Genomic DNA, 15512 nt, shown 5'->3' on the forward strand with positions numbered 1-15512 from the left:
TTATTTGTCCTTCAAAGAAGAAAAATGCCATTCATGTATACACATGATTAGTTTACAGTGGCCCTGAAGGTACAAATGCACTGCGTCTTAAGAAAACACCAGCAAATAGAAAAATGCTCAAAAAGCACACAAAAGACAAGGGCTGTTTGGGGAAACAACAGTGTGATGGACCAGCTGCAGAAGTGACAAACTAGCAGTTAATAGCAAACATGAATCTACAGTGTTATATGAATCATCTGATTAAAAAAAAACACCATGCGTGTGTCTTTTTCACATCTTTTCTACAGTCATTTGTGGTTTAGTTTCTGTCACGTGTGCAGCTGTGCTGTCACATTACTGTCTTCCAAAAACACTCCATTGTGTTTTGTGATTTCCTGTTTCCATTGTGGTTTGTGTGCTTTTACAGTGTTTTTCTGTTTGCTGGCATTTTTCTTAATTACTTCTTGTGAGATTTCAGCCCTAACAGAAACTTTACACACTTGTATAATACCTTAAAGTGTTTCATTCTGTTCATATTTTTTATTCAGAGTCAGCATTATCGCCTGCTTGAAGTTTTGTATCACACCCCCTCCCATTGTCTCTGACCTCTTTTCGATTTTCCATTCCCCTGTTTTTGATGCGTCTCCCCTCTTCTCCTCCTTTCCTCTCACATACTGTGCTCTCTCCCCTCTCTGTAAATATATGCACTACTTCATCTGTCTTGTTTCTCTTGCACTCACGCATCAGCAAACACGTTGGTCAGAAAATCATTTTAAAGCCAACAATGGGAGGGGGGGAAAAAAGACACTTTCATTAAACAAGAACATCTTTAAGGCTTTCTACCCATATAGACGTTTCACTTCTGGTTGTTTTGTTGTTATTTCTAGCATGAAATTCAGCACAAGATCCTAGGACAAAAAGATTTTCTGTCACAAATCAAATGTTCAAAGTGTGTCTTTAACAATAAATTTAAAAAAATACCCTCAACAGCTTCTCTAATTATCTTCCTGTCAGAAATATCAGCCTCTCCAACAGCCAATAAGAGTAGGACCAATGACAATCTCACCAATTCAAATCGCCTTTCCACCTCAAACTGTAACAGCATTTATCACCCGAACTCCAACTACTACCCATATACTGGCTCTCCAAAAGGTAAAGCACCTTCTACTTAACAGCATGTTTTACTGCTATACACAAACTGAACCCAGAGAGCCAAGTGACAGTTTTTTCACTTTGATGTTCACTTTTTCAGTCTTCTCACTTGCTCCCTGTTACCTTTCATTTCCTCCATCTCTCTGTCTAGTCTCCAGGGTGAGGAGGTTTTCATCTGGAGGAGAGGAGGATGGACTGAATCATAATATAAACAGGGTAAAAATACATCTGTTGCTTCTTCCTGTTATATTTTAAGTGAGGGTTAATATTTAATGAGCCAGTTAATTAAATGCTTCTTTCCAGCCTCACTTGACATGATACAAAGTGATGCCCCTGTACTCCTCTCTTCTTCTGTCCTCACATCCTTTATCCTGCATTATTCCATCACCATCTGTCAACTCATGCACCCATCCCACTCAATCAACTCTTATTACTCCATCTATCTGTCCTTTTGTTCCACCTTGTTTTCCCATCTCTCTTTGTTCCTCCCCTCTGCTCTACTTTCCTTCACTCCATGCAGGGAATTGGCAGATTGATCCTGAAGGAGGAGATGAAGGCACGAGCAGGTTGTCACGACAATGACCAGTGGGGTAGCAGACACAGCTCCCGCTGTAGCAGCAAGGAGGCGCTGAGCAATCTGGGATACAGCTCCCTTAATGGCTGTAAGTGTGTGTGTGTGTGTGTGTGTGTGTGTGTACATGTGTTTATTTACATCTTGAATATGCCAGTAAGCTGATCAACTTTATTTACCATGCATTGTCACATGACAGTAGGTTAGGCTCGTAATCTTGTCTTTAGTATGATGAATTTGATGTGGGATTTTTTGCAGATATATTAGTAAAAGTCTATATTGTAATTCATTATAGAAAAAACAAACTAAGTCTGATGATTTTAAGAGGTGGTGCCATGGCTATAAGTTGATTAGCTGGAGTAAAGCAGAAATATTCAAGTGGATGTATTCTGCTTTTTTCTTATTTTATGGTGTATATATATAAATACTGTTACACTGGTGAATGCTCACATTAAACGTGGCTAAAGTTTGAAATAATGAGGTCAACACAGGCTTCAGATGGCTCTAAATGCACAGTTTTTTATACTCGTATTTTCATATGACATCACTGAGAGCAAATATCCCTTATATGGTCATCTCAGGCACACAGGACTGTGAGCAGCGCAGCCTAAGTCATCCGTTGTTCAAACGGTTTGTTTTTGCAGGACAGCTAATGAGAAGAAAGCTTACTTAAAAAGACAGGAAAAGGAGCCACAACAGACTGTTTTTATGGCAATGCTACAAACACCCCTTTTATCTGGTTAAGTAGCGAAAGTCTGTCTATTGGTTGTTCCCTCATTTGTTCCAAATATTGGAAAAATATCTCCCTGTCTACGGGATAAACCATCTCTCTAAAGTATCTCAGTATTTACTGGACTCCATTGTTTTATCTTCTGTTTCCCATATGATTTATATAGTAATAAAATATTAAACGTTTGCATGTTAGCATTATCAGTGTGACCATGTTAGCATGCTGGTGTTCATAAAGAATTTTAGCTTCAAATAGTAGCTAGCCTGGCTACGTCCTTTCTGTCTCTCTTCTGGTGAAAGGTTAATGATGTTAAGTTTGCATGGCTTATGGATATATTCCCAGTCCCTGAAGTATTTTATTTATTTATTTAATGTTTAAAAGGTTTGAGGCTTTAGTAGCTAAAACAACATTAGTTTTGGTTTGGGCTAATTCTGATTAGGATGCAGTGACTGAAGGTTAGATGTTAGGAAATAAATGTAGTTTCCTTTATAGCTGGAACAGTGTTGGGTGTTGTACTGTTTGCTGACCGAGCCTGAGCAGGTGGGGTTTTCCCGCTTCTGTGTTAACTCTTTAATTGATCCCATTCCTCATTGTGTTCAGCAGATAACGCGAGACAAAGATGGAGAGATTTGGAGAAAGGCAAAGAAAGCGTGCGTTGTGTTGTGTTGTGCTGGGGGTCCAGCAGGAATAAAAGGAAGCCTGTTAAAGCGGAACAAAGAGTGAACACTATAGAAAGTGTATAGATATAAGGGTGAGAGAGAGAATCAGAAGCTAAGGCAATTTGGAGCTGTTGAGAGAAGATGTACGACATGAAGCCTTAGAAGTAAATCAGGGTCAGAGAGCGGTGGAAAAAGAGAGAAATGAGCTCTGTCCACAGGGAGGTCACGGAGAGAGAGAGAGAGGTATGAATAATGTGGGTGCTCAGTGCTGTGTAATCACTATGGGTTTATGGTGCTTGCTGTTATTACACTGATTAGAAAATCCTGACAGGCGCACTCATCTGTTCTTCAGAGGAAGCTAATTCCAAAATGGGATGTTCACCATTTTTCAGAAATGGAATGTACTGCTACAAACTGACTGACATGCTTGGTGACTTCCTCTCACTGAATTGATTCGGACCATTTTTATCCACGCTAGCAGCGTGACCCTAAGGATGGCAGTATCTGTCCATCAGTTAGTTAGTCAATCACTTCGGTCTAATATATCTCAGCATGGTGGTATGGCCATGACAATTTCACATTTCATGTTCACCAGAGGATGACAGCTGGTAAACACATTTATATCATTCTCAGAGATGACCTTAAGTCATCAGGTCAAAGCTTAACAACTGAGCATTGCAGTTGTTTTGTTTTATTCTGATTCAGCCTTCAGAGTCATTGATTGTAGATTGTTAAGTGATTGCATAATCATTCAAATGTACTTAAGTGTGTACAGGATCAATAATTAATATTCAGCAGTGATGCAGCTGTCTTAAGTTTAGCACTAATACTAGAGAAGCAGCTGCATTTAAATTAGTAGAAAACTAGCCATAAAAGCGCAAGGTGCTTTTGATTTATTTTTATTTTTTTATAATAAATCATTATTATCTTTGATTATTTGTTCAGTTAAAGACTTAAAGATGTTTTTACAAGATCCTCAGCTGTAGTTTTGCTTTGTAATTAGCAATTGCTAGCACGCGATCATGCGAAACTAAGAAAATCTCACTGTAATTATTTCACCATAGTGACAGAAACAGTCAGTAGCAAGCTTTGCTAGTAAGTCATTATAATAAAATGGAAAAAAGGGAAAGAACTTTTTCTTTTATTTGTTTGTTTGTTTATCTATGTTTGAGAAAAAATAACTGCAAAACTCTATTCGAAATAAGTGCAGTGGGTACGTGCCATAAGCATATAAATATCTAACGTGCTGCATGCCTATGCACATAGTGCTTCATATTTTAAATGATGTATAGGTCTTGGTAGTGATTAATCCTGCATGCAGATCTTCTTAGGGACATTTTCTCACACAGCTGATGTTTTATAGACATCTCCCAAAACAACTGGCTTTTTTAAATATGTATACCCTCGCCACTGAAAACTAATACTTTTACTATGTGGTAGATTTATTAACCCTACTTAACAGAGTGTGACATCTGTTCATGTTGTCCCAGCAACTGATATGCATGTTTATGCGCACACTAAACGAAAAGACCAACATGGTCCACAAAGGACAGCAGCATTGTTGCAGCTTTAGTCAGTTTAATGGATCAGGATGAAGAACATCTGCTGATTGCCAATGCTTTTTAAAGACGAGAATGAATATCCCAATATTAACTTCAGCTATGCCTTTGTTCTCACACACTGTGCATATAATGCATTTTTCATGGGTTTTATTTTTTTAAATGTTCAAATTCATTGCATTATGATTAACATGGAGTCCTCTTCATTTGGTAGATATCCTAATTACTATAACAATTTCAGTATTTTAAGATATATACAACAGAATGCCTGGATTCTTACGTGTGTTTAGTAGGATGTCATGTGCAGACGAGTAATAGTGCATATATTAGACAAAGGATTGAAAATGACGATGTAAGGCGGGAAGAAAAGAAAAGATTGTGCTAGGGAGATGGAGATAGATAATTTGATGCAGTGACCTCCTAAAGTTCTCTTTGTGTCCCATAACATACTATAACTTTCTCAATAGATTCCACAGATCACTGCACGATTTGTTCCTCAGTGTTTTAACTGAATCGGAGATGGATTCAAAATCCATCTTGCCGTTTTTCTTTAGCAGTATTTTATTCTGCTCTTTACTAGCATCTCTTTTCTGGGAAACAAGTCCCTCTACTAAAGTGTTTATTGAGCTAAAGTTCTTATTCTAAATCATTTTTAAAAAAACTGCATTTTTCGGGCTTGAGACAAAATTTTCACAGTATGAAACTGGTGAAATTACAATATTTTCATATGGCCCCTCTCCCCACTCCTTTGTTTGTCTGTCTTTCAGCTCCCAGGTCCCTCTGCAGCGCTGACAGCGGTGAGTGGTTCATCAATGTGTTTTGATCTGCTTGTTCATCCCAATGGGAGCCGCGGCACAGACAGACGGCTTTTCCCCTCATCTTCTTCATCCTGTTAGTTCTGCTGTGACAGCAGCAGAGCTTTAAGTAGGAGATTTTTATCAGTTCACACTGACACGTGCACAGACACCTCTATCTTTTGAGTTACGGGTAGGAAGATGAATGACAACAAGGCCTGTCTTTTTTTCCTTTTTTTTCAGAAGCTGCATCATCCACAGTGATCTGTTCTATAAGCTCTTGTTACATGTGACAATATTTTTAAAGATTTTGGGGAATTCCGATGCTGTTCTTCTGCTTTTAATAGTTGTTTATGTTTTAAATGCAAATTCAAATTTTATTTGTTACGTACACAGTCATACACAGTACGATATGCAGTGAAATGCTTAGACAACTGCTCGTGACCTAAAGAGAAAAAAAAAGGAAAAGGAAAAGGCTATGAATAAGATAGGAAATAACTATGAAAAATTAAAAAGGGTAAATTTAACTAGGAAGGAATAAAACATAAATTAAGGTTAAAAATGAAATAACTGTACAACACAAATTAGAATGAATTTTAAGGCATTAAAGTCCGAACTGGGCTTCCATATTTGTTTTTGAAAACTGTGCATTTGTGCCCAATAAAGTAATTTTGATGGTGCACTAAATACACCAAACGTTAGCTATAAAGATTCAAAGATTCAGTTATTATAGTGAAGGAACAACAAAACAAAAATTGTGATACATGAGATGCTTATGCTAGTAGTTTTCATGCTGGCAACAGAGCAGTACATATCTGAGATGAACACTGACTATATCTCATTTCTTGTTGAGAAAGAAAGTAGTAGATGACAAACTCATTATACTTCAGTATTTTACACATACTGTGCATTGCCAATACACAGCAGCCTGTATTCTGCTGCATCATGGTGTTTCGCCAGGGCTCTTTGACATTACAGGGTAATTTAATTCCTTTCAACACCAGAGTAAAAGAGAGAAGGAGGGAGGAAGGATGAACAGAGGAGTTAGAGGGAGGAGTGAAAAAAGGAGGGAAAATCTAGTGACAGGGGAAGAACAGGAACAGGAAACAGTGATAGTGAAGTAAAGGCAAGCCAAATGAATTGAGAGGAACAGTGGGCTTCCACTGCCCTCTGCTGCTTCCACTGCAGCAGTGCACACAACAAGTGCAAGGATGCCCAGGGCTGGACTGGGACAAAAAATCGGCCCGGGCATTTTGACTAGAGACCGGCCCACCAAAAATGTGACGTCATTCAGGGGTAAAACCGCAAAGGATTCTGGGAACTTGTGGCAAGAGGTACTAGCCCATGCAGGCTTTCAATTGAGCTCAGTTACACAGCGATAAAAAGAAACACAAAAAATGGCAAGAAGCTGTTGTATTATTAACTGCAATAGCCGGTGTTGTGCCAAAAAGTGATTGTCTGCCAAAAACTGATTGCTGGTATTTAAATTGCTATGAGTAACTTGTTGGGCTATAATATGTGAAACATATGTCAAATGTCATCTCTCCATCTCTCTCTGCTGCTCTTCTGTCTCCTCTGTCACAGACTTCTCCACTTTAGATGATAAATCAGCCTGGTGCAACATGTAAGGATTGGCACAATTTGTTAAGATTTTGAGGAGTTTGAGAAACTAACCTGAAGCATAAAATAAAATTTACTATCAGTAACTTCATAGCACCCGCCCAGCAGTATATAAACTCCATCATGCTAGCTAGTACGCAGTACCAGTTATTCTAAGCGCCTGTAAAAAGTCAGCACAATGAAAACAAACTACAACTAAACTTGGTTTATAAATGACACAGACATCAGGTCATAACTTCTTGCCTGAAGTTCAGTTCCTCTGCCACTATGACCGGCGGCCGCCTCGGTCTCTCCTCCTCTTGCCTCCCCTTTCCCTTATCCACCTGCTGGCCTCCACCACTTGCTGATGTTGCTAAATCTGTGGAAGCTATGCCATAGCTACCGCCAAACAATTCAGTTATTTTTACACATTTGGCAGCGTCTGCCTGAAGGGCTCGTTTCTTTTTGGCCCTAATTTTTTCTGCACCTTCTTTCCTTTTTTTGTTCTCCATTTTCTTTAGTTCATCTATAAGATTGCTAAACAAGGGGGAGGGTGCATCCGACCTCCTCGGCTGTAATTGGTCCAGCCCAGAGTCGATCATGACCAACTGGCCAATCCAACACCTTTCATTATTTATACCCTTCCAAAAAAAAAAAAAATCGATCGGCCCATAAAAACAAAAAATCGCCAACTGCCCAATGGCCAGTCCAGCTATGAGGATGCCCAGAGATACTTGGTTGCCACCAGTGGTTATCACTGATTACAAGACAGGTGCTATGTTGGTATAAAGGAAGTAATGCAACTCTTTTCTGCAACTTAAAAGCCATCTCAGATCACAGCTTGGGTCTTTGAGACATTGTGTTGTAGCCTTGAGATTTCAAATATATGAAAAAAGGGCACTTCTGCTTTGAATTCTTATATGAAACGATAGAAAGTTGATCGGAGGCCTTTTTCCAAACTCCCAGCAACATGTCAGTAACTCGCTGTTTGAGCTATTGAGATGAGAGGTTTCAAGATCAGAGTTGGGTGAAAGATATTAGATAGAAAAATGAGCATAAGACAGAAAAACCATTAGATTATCACTTTTCAGACATGAAAAAAAGTGGAAAGAAAACCTGATGAAACAGCAAAATATAGCTTCTGCTCATTGACAGAAAAAAAGCAAAATGTTTTTCCCCCATTTACCCACAGCTCAAAACCCATAGCTTTCTTAAAATCAGATACAGAAATGTATCTGTAGTTTATTTCTTGCTGTATTTGACAAAATCAAATTAAAAATTTTGAAGCTGTGAAGTAACACCCCCCCCCCCCCCCCCCCCACCAAATAAATAATTAAATAAATAAACCAAAAGCACCACAGACAATAGAGGCAGTGTACTCTTGATTCTAATTTAAGTGTGTCGGTATCAGTTTTCATTCTCCATGTGCTTGTTTATGTGCTTTTGTTTGTTCTGCCAGACTCCTACATTGCCAAATCAGCCTCGTTGCCAGGCTACGGCAGAAATGCACTGAACAGGGTAAGGAATCAATGGGTTTTGGCTGTGTGTGTGTGTGTGTGTGTGTGTGTGTGTGTGTGTTCCGGTTCTTCCTATCTTGGTGGGGACCAAAATCTGAAATTTACTATACTGGTGGGGACCAACAGCCTTCGTGGGGACCAAAAACCAGGTCCCCACGGTGTTGAAGTCATTTTTCACACTCAAAATGTGGTTTTAGTGTCAGGGTTACAATTGGGATTAGGCATTTATTTTTGATGGTTAGGGTAAGCGGCTAGGGAAAGCATTACGTCAATAAGATGTCCCCACGAGGATAGCAACACCAGATGAGTGTGTGTGTGTGTGTGTGTGTGTGTATGTGTATGTGTATTTGATGACTCGCCTTGTGTTTGGAGACAAAAACCAAGTTCCCATAATTGATGATTGCAGTCCACAGATAATGAATGTAAGTTTCCTCTCAAGAGTCAGAGAGAATAAGATACACATGGCCATTTGCTAAACTGTAATACATTGCAAAGTCCTTCATTTGCTACTGACCTGAAACCCATTTGTATCAGTTGCTTCTTAAGGCCAAGTGAGACAAATGGCATGATGCTGTCGATACATTAGTGTGATAAGCTGTTAGACTAAAAAACACTAAAATATTGTAAAATATTAAATGTGTATTTTTATTCCATGTTTTCCTAAAATGCACTTTCCTGTTGCGGCAGCCTGGGAGTGTTGGTGGAGATTATTACCAGTATGACAGCACTAATGCAGTTAATTGGCAGATAAGAGGTAAGCCTATTGCTCAGCTCAATCTGCTTACTTGAGTTTTTCTCTTGATCGATTGCCTACCTTAACACATGTTAGTCAGAACTGTTGGAACAGCAATTGTCAGTGACTCCTTTTTTTCTCCTTCTTTTCAGAATATAAGGTAAGATCCAGTTGCTAGTAAGAAGTAAGAAAGTAAGAAATCTGTTGCTGAGCAAAGAGTGACAGGTTTGTATCAGTGGATAAGAATGATGATGTTGCTTCTTTAATCTGAATAATGAATTAATCTCACTCAGTAGCACCCACTTCAGCCAGAGAAATTGTAACGGTGACAGACTCATTTTACTGACAGCAAAGTCAAACCCACAAATAGACGTTAACAAAAGCTAACAGTACCAGCCTTGTCTTTTTATGGCAAGATAAGTATATGTGTACTCATGAATATGAGTAAACACAGGCTGACAGTACTATGACAGTACTCTCTAAGATCAAGCTGCCTAATTGGAAAGTTAATAATAAATAATAGTCATGTATTGTGTATATACTAGTGCATGGCGATTCTCCAGTATTGTCTGGTCTGTAGTTTTTCTCCTTTTTAGGCAGTTGCTAGGCAACATGGTATCTCAACATAGCATGCATAATTCAAGTTTTGTGGTTAAAAAATTGCATGATATTGTCGTGAAATTGTAATCATATGACGCTTTTAAGGTGTTATAGGCACATAAACTACAAAGGCATCAGTTAACTTGGTAGGTGGTTGCTTGGCAACATGATGATATCACAACACCTGCTATAGATGAGAACCTTCAGGGAAAATTTTGGTTGCTCAAATCTTGTTTGCGTAGTTATTTTGTATATAATCACAATAAATATATATTTCTTCTTTTTAGTTTTATGTAACAATGTTACATGTTGGTGTCACATGCTGTATCCTGAAAAAGCTCCTATTTATTTTTGTACTTTTTGGCACTGAATTAAAAATACATGTAAAGTAAAACCGTTCAAGCTTTATTTTTGTTTGTATTTAGATGATTATAATTTATAGTTCAGGAAGATCAGAATTATGCTGAAACAGACATCAGTAGACTTGATTCTGCTGCGTAATTATTGTAAATAATTCTCACTTGTTCTTTAAAAGTCATCATTTTAGGATAAAAAAGAAAATCAACCGAGAACTTCATTAACACCAGAAAAAAACAGCATTTCTTAACATTTTCATTGGTGAAATCACAAATTTGAAAAAATAAACTTAATGTTCTTTTTTTTTTCTTCATATACAGTTTTAGGGGTTGTTGGCATTGTAACTGCATTTGACCACTAGAGGGTAAAACAAATGCAAAATGATTCAGATTCTTCTGATGCAAACATGTTAAAATATATACTGAATTTCCAAAATTTTTACTGATGTTTTTGTTTTCATCCTCATTCAAATAATCATTTTCAGTAAAGAATTTAGAAAGAAGTCAGCATTTAAAGTCCTTTTAAGTCCTTTTAGCGTTTCATACTTGTTTCAGCTAAATCACCCATGGTGCATTTTGATGAGGAACCTTACAGGAATATTAATAATAAAACAACCCTTTGACAGGTATTAATAATATGTTTTCTTTCTTCATAAGATCTACCCATATGAAGCCCTTGTGGTGTCAGTCAGAGGGCAGCAGCGCCTCCCCAGTGATGTGGACCGAGCCAGACTAGAGGTGACCTGTTATAGGACCCAACTCTTTCACAAAGTCTACATCAAGCGTTGCTTTTGATCTTTCAGACTGTGATGAAAGCTCTCAACACTAAAGAACAAAAAACCCTGCAGTGTCCCTCATGTTGGACACAATGAGCACTGCAGATGTTTTACGAGTCATAGAGCAGCAAAGAAAGCAGAATACAGAGCCTTCCTCTAAGCACTAAGTGGCAGATGTTGTTGCCCGTAGCCTCAAACAACCTGCAATGTAAAGCTGAATGGACAGACTGATCATTAGCGGAGAAAAACATTTAAAGCACAGTGTTCCCTGTGTGCTGCACTGTGCAAAAGTCCTGAGTCACCATTCATTTCTTTATATTTTGCTAACAAAATGGGAAATAGGTGCAGTGATTTACTGAAACACGTGCAAACGTAAATGGAAATAGAGTGCATAAAGCAAAAACAGAATTTTTACAGTTCCAAAGAGCTTGAACTTTCTAGGCCTCTTGAAGGACATTCAAAGATTTTGACTGCCTTTTGTTCAGTTGTTTGTCAAGATGATCCCGCACTGCTTCAGAAATGTTGAATTCCAGGCTCAGGTACAAGGAGTGGACTAAGAAAAAACTGCCAGTGTCCTAAGAAAAAAATTGAAAGTGCTTCTGAAAGCCTGGATAGTTATTGCTCAAACCACTTTAAAATTACGAGAAAGCCAGGCTACTTAAAAGCAAACTTTACAGAAATGAGGGTGACTTGATACTTTTGTATAGTACTGTATGTCTTTTCATTTGGTACTATATCAGTAAAGGTCACTACTTATGAATTTTAGAAACTCTGTGCAACTGGTCGTGTCACATTATTAATGTTTTTTCTCTATGGTTTATTAAATGTAAAAATTAGATTGTGTTTTAATCTTCTTTGTCTCTTCCTGCTAACAGCGTCATCTCTCCCCAGAGGAGTTTTATAGAGTCTTCAGCATGTCCATGTCTGCCTTTGACCGTCTTGCTCAGTGGAAACAAAATGAACTGAAGAAACAGGTCAGACTCTTCTGAGAAAAGTCAACAGATCCTTTCACTGAACCCAGCTTGAGTCCATGGCTCAGCGGAAGAAGAACTGAACAAAATAAGAAGGCAGAAGAGAGATGTTCTTGGCTTGTTGTAGCTGCTGTGTGTTTGGACTTCTTAAGCAATGTTTGTGAAGTCTGCCAAGTGGCCAAAATTGAGGAAAAATCCCCACCAAGAAGGGAAAACTGAGTGGTAGAAAACTAAAAGAGGAGCAGAGAGCTTCACTGGAGCTACAACGGGTTGCTTGTGCCTCTCCTACCAGCAGATGGCAGTGTGTTTACACGAGCGTTACAGTTTTTGTCTGAACTACTGATGTGCTTTTTAAGAAACTCCAGGTCTGCCAAAAAACGTGTATTCTTATGAAGTATGTCAGCTGTTCTAGAATCTAGTTTTGGGGGGTGAGAGTTGCTGCAAAGTCTGATAAACTGGCAAGACAAGAAAATGAGCACTGTGTGATTCTCAACATTGGGGTTACTGAACATGGTGTATAAATAATGTGTTTTTATAATGTGCACATCTTGAAAACCAAAGGTTTTCGTCTACATTTTTCAAACAACATGTTTGATTTTTGATGTCAGTATTTCTGAAGCCATATTACACACTTCTTTTCTACATGTGCAAGCAGACTGGACAGTCCATTGACGTTTGCTTTGAAATGACATTTGACATAAATGAGCTGCGTCATGGCTCAGAGCTGGGAGGTGTTAGTTTAGAAGTGGGGGTTTAGTACTATACACTTTAAAATAAGATGTGTGCGTTTCACTTATATATGGAAATCCAAGCTTTTTGTTCGTATTTGCAGTTATTCTCAAGAAACAAGCCCGAAATTCAGATGCTGGACAACAGTTGAAACACTTTTTTTCTGACATGTTGTGTATGTGTGAGGGTGTGAGTGTATGACTGACGATGGTAAACAGTTAATCAAGAATTATTTTTTTTATTAATATTTAAAAGCCATCTGAACAAATTGAAGAACTCTGAATATAAGGAACGCCAAGAAAGGAAATATTGAAGGAAGAAATATGAAAATATGAAGTAAAGGTTTGTGTTTGTGATTAACAGATGCAATATGTAGTGACTGAGCTGAAAGTGGTCTAATTAAAACAAAAATCACTGGATAGCTGTTGCAAAGAATGACTCAAGTTTGTTTTAACTGGCTGTAAAAGGTGAAGTAATGCCGTTGAACCAAGTGGAGGGTTTTTGTGTTTACAGGCTGCAGCAATTAATCACATATACAACGTTTGCCTTTTTGTTTATTGGAGTTTTCATTTACAGCCTAATGTCTTTCACTGCTACTGTTAAATAAATGATGCACTGATTTATTTAGTGTGCGGTATTTTTTTTTCCAACCCTCGAATGCAACTCAATAGAAGTTATGATGTTATCTGTTCTATGGTTTGTATTTTTAGACTTCACTGACACAATCATTAATCAAGGGCTCATCTTTAAAGTGCTTTCACCTGGACCTCTCTTATCTCTCAGAGTGTTCAGTTTTACTGCAGATCTGGGGGTACGGAGAGCTGCTTCCTTATCTGGAAAATATATGAATTTTGATAAACGCTTTAGGAAAGTGGAGGACTATCAGTGAATATATCTCTTGGCAGATTTGTATTTTTGTGCACATAATAATAATAATTTATATGAGTTTACTATATGAACATTTTTTTAATTAAAGTAATGTGCATTTTAGAAATATAATACATAGTCTGAGAGGTTTAAATACAATTATTTATTTAACTGAGTGACATTTATTGCAGCTACACCACCTGAATTAGCACCCAACCGTTGCAATCTTTTTTATTCATAAACTTGTATTAGCTGTTATTTGGTATCATGAACATAGACGTTTATTTTTTTTTTCTGGTTGTACTTTGGTTTTACCACCTGACATGGATGGTTTACCAGCTGAATTTACCCATTAGTATCCATATTTAAGAGAACACAGCCAGCCATGAAGACCTCACTGGGTTACTCTGTATTATGAAACATTATTTTCACTGTTATTATTATTTTATTTCATATTAATAGTCTCATATTCATGGTGGAGCCATCGTGACATATGACAAATTGCTGAACAAAATTCTAGTAATTATCTCAACAGCTTCAAAACTATCTGGATTTGATTTTTTTTTCTTGAAAAAGACAGTTTTCACCATTCTAAAGAACACCAACATTAATATTTGACTTTTTGTGTGAGAGAGACTGAACTCCTTCAGCCAAACTCTTCTTTAATAAGTCATCTTCAAGAAATAGTTTCCAGGCTTCTTGAAAGACCTCCACTGTGTTTTTAGGCGGCTTTAGAAACTCACTGTTTTACCTCCCTTTGTTCATATATGATTTAAACCAAAAATGGAATTTTCAGTCCAGTTCTTGTATAATCTAGCATACCTCATTATTTTCTCCCACTTACTTTTCCTTTCTGATGATGCTTCAGTGAACAGTAGATAATCAGCTGAAGAGCCAGATGCATCTCTCAGGTCCCGTGTCAGGTCTTTACTAGATATCTTGCTGTTTTGCAATGATGTGACGTTCAGATATTGTTCATCTGCTGTAGGTAGATTTTATTTAGTTATTTTTAGCCCTTCTACTTATTTTGTCCCCCACTTTTCCAATTTCCTTTAGATTTTTTAGGGACACACTGCACACCATAGTGGGACTTCCCAAGTTTAAGGATGAAAAAAAAAATACAATTTTATACCTGTCAAACCTTGATATCAGTGCCATTTTGTATTATAGATTTGACTAAAGAAATAGGAACAAATTATCTGTTTTTGCAGTGAATTGACCAAAGATACAATTTAAAACTGATTCTTTGCTAACTTATATATAGAAGCAAAACTGTTTCATTCCTTTAGTTAGGTTATTTTTTATGCTTGAGTGGTTCAGACTTCGGGTCCTAACAAACAACCAAACTGTCACGACCTGCGGGGTCGGCAAGGCACTGATCAGCAATCTCTCTCCCCCTCCCCTGTTTTGCCGGGGCGGAACTCATGGCGGGTTCACGCCCTCGGCCCACGCCCTCCCGGATCATGCACACCTGGGCCTCATCAGACCAGCTGGTATATCAGAAGGAGGAGATCAGCTGTTCAACGCTGGATTGTTGTGAAGACTCCTGTCAGTACACGTCGAGCCCTAGTTTCCCACACTTCCGCCTCAGAAAGTAACACTTGTCTCTCTGTTCTAGATTCCCCGGACCCTTCCCCGTGTTTCCCCGTGTGGAGCGTGTAAGAGGTGGCTGGTCACTAGCGGAGAGAGGTTGGCGTGAGCGTGTGTGTGATCCCCTTGTTTTCCCTGGAGCCCTGGAACCCGTCCTCGCACATCTTGTATATAGCACTGTCCTCGCACTGCCTGTAAATACACTTGGTGAAGATTTTTGTGAATAAACTGTCTCTGTTACAACGCACTCCGGAGTCCTGCGAGTGGATCCTCAGAGCAACCCGTGACACAAACAAATAAAAATTCCTCTGAAAATGGTGAAGTCCAAGG

General features: G+C 38.3%; 1 protein-coding gene across 4 annotated transcripts in view; it reads left to right on the plus strand.

The window, feature by feature from the left end:
- The window catches only part of LOC146700420 (actin-binding LIM protein 3-like), a 54322-nt gene extending 40974 nt beyond the window's left edge, over positions 1-13348 (plus strand). For 2 of the 4 annotated variants that reach the window (XM_085470610.1, XM_085470609.1), the window contains 7 exons: positions 994-1131; positions 1283-1347; positions 1652-1793; positions 5418-5447; positions 8503-8561; positions 9248-9314; positions 9446-10955. In XM_085470610.1, the coding sequence (XP_085326736.1) occupies positions 994-1131; positions 1283-1347; positions 1652-1793; positions 5418-5447; positions 8503-8561; positions 9248-9314; positions 9446-9471 (527 nt within the window). In that variant the 3' untranslated portion in view covers positions 9472-10955. Of the gene's footprint in view, positions 1-993; positions 1132-1282; positions 1348-1651; positions 1794-5417; positions 5448-8502; positions 8562-9247; positions 9315-9445; positions 10988-11900 lie in introns of those variants that run through there. The other 2 variants (XM_085470612.1, XM_085470608.1) reach the window with 2 other exon arrangements.
- Positions 13349-15512: the final 2164 nt, after the last annotated feature.

This window comes from Copadichromis virginalis, linkage group LG10 (genome assembly GCF_057382275.1).
Source record: "Copadichromis virginalis isolate Kocher_CV1m ecotype Utaka linkage group LG10, C_Virginalis_male_GT1.1, whole genome shotgun sequence".
Taxonomy (NCBI): Eukaryota; Metazoa; Chordata; class Actinopteri; order Cichliformes; family Cichlidae; genus Copadichromis; species Copadichromis virginalis.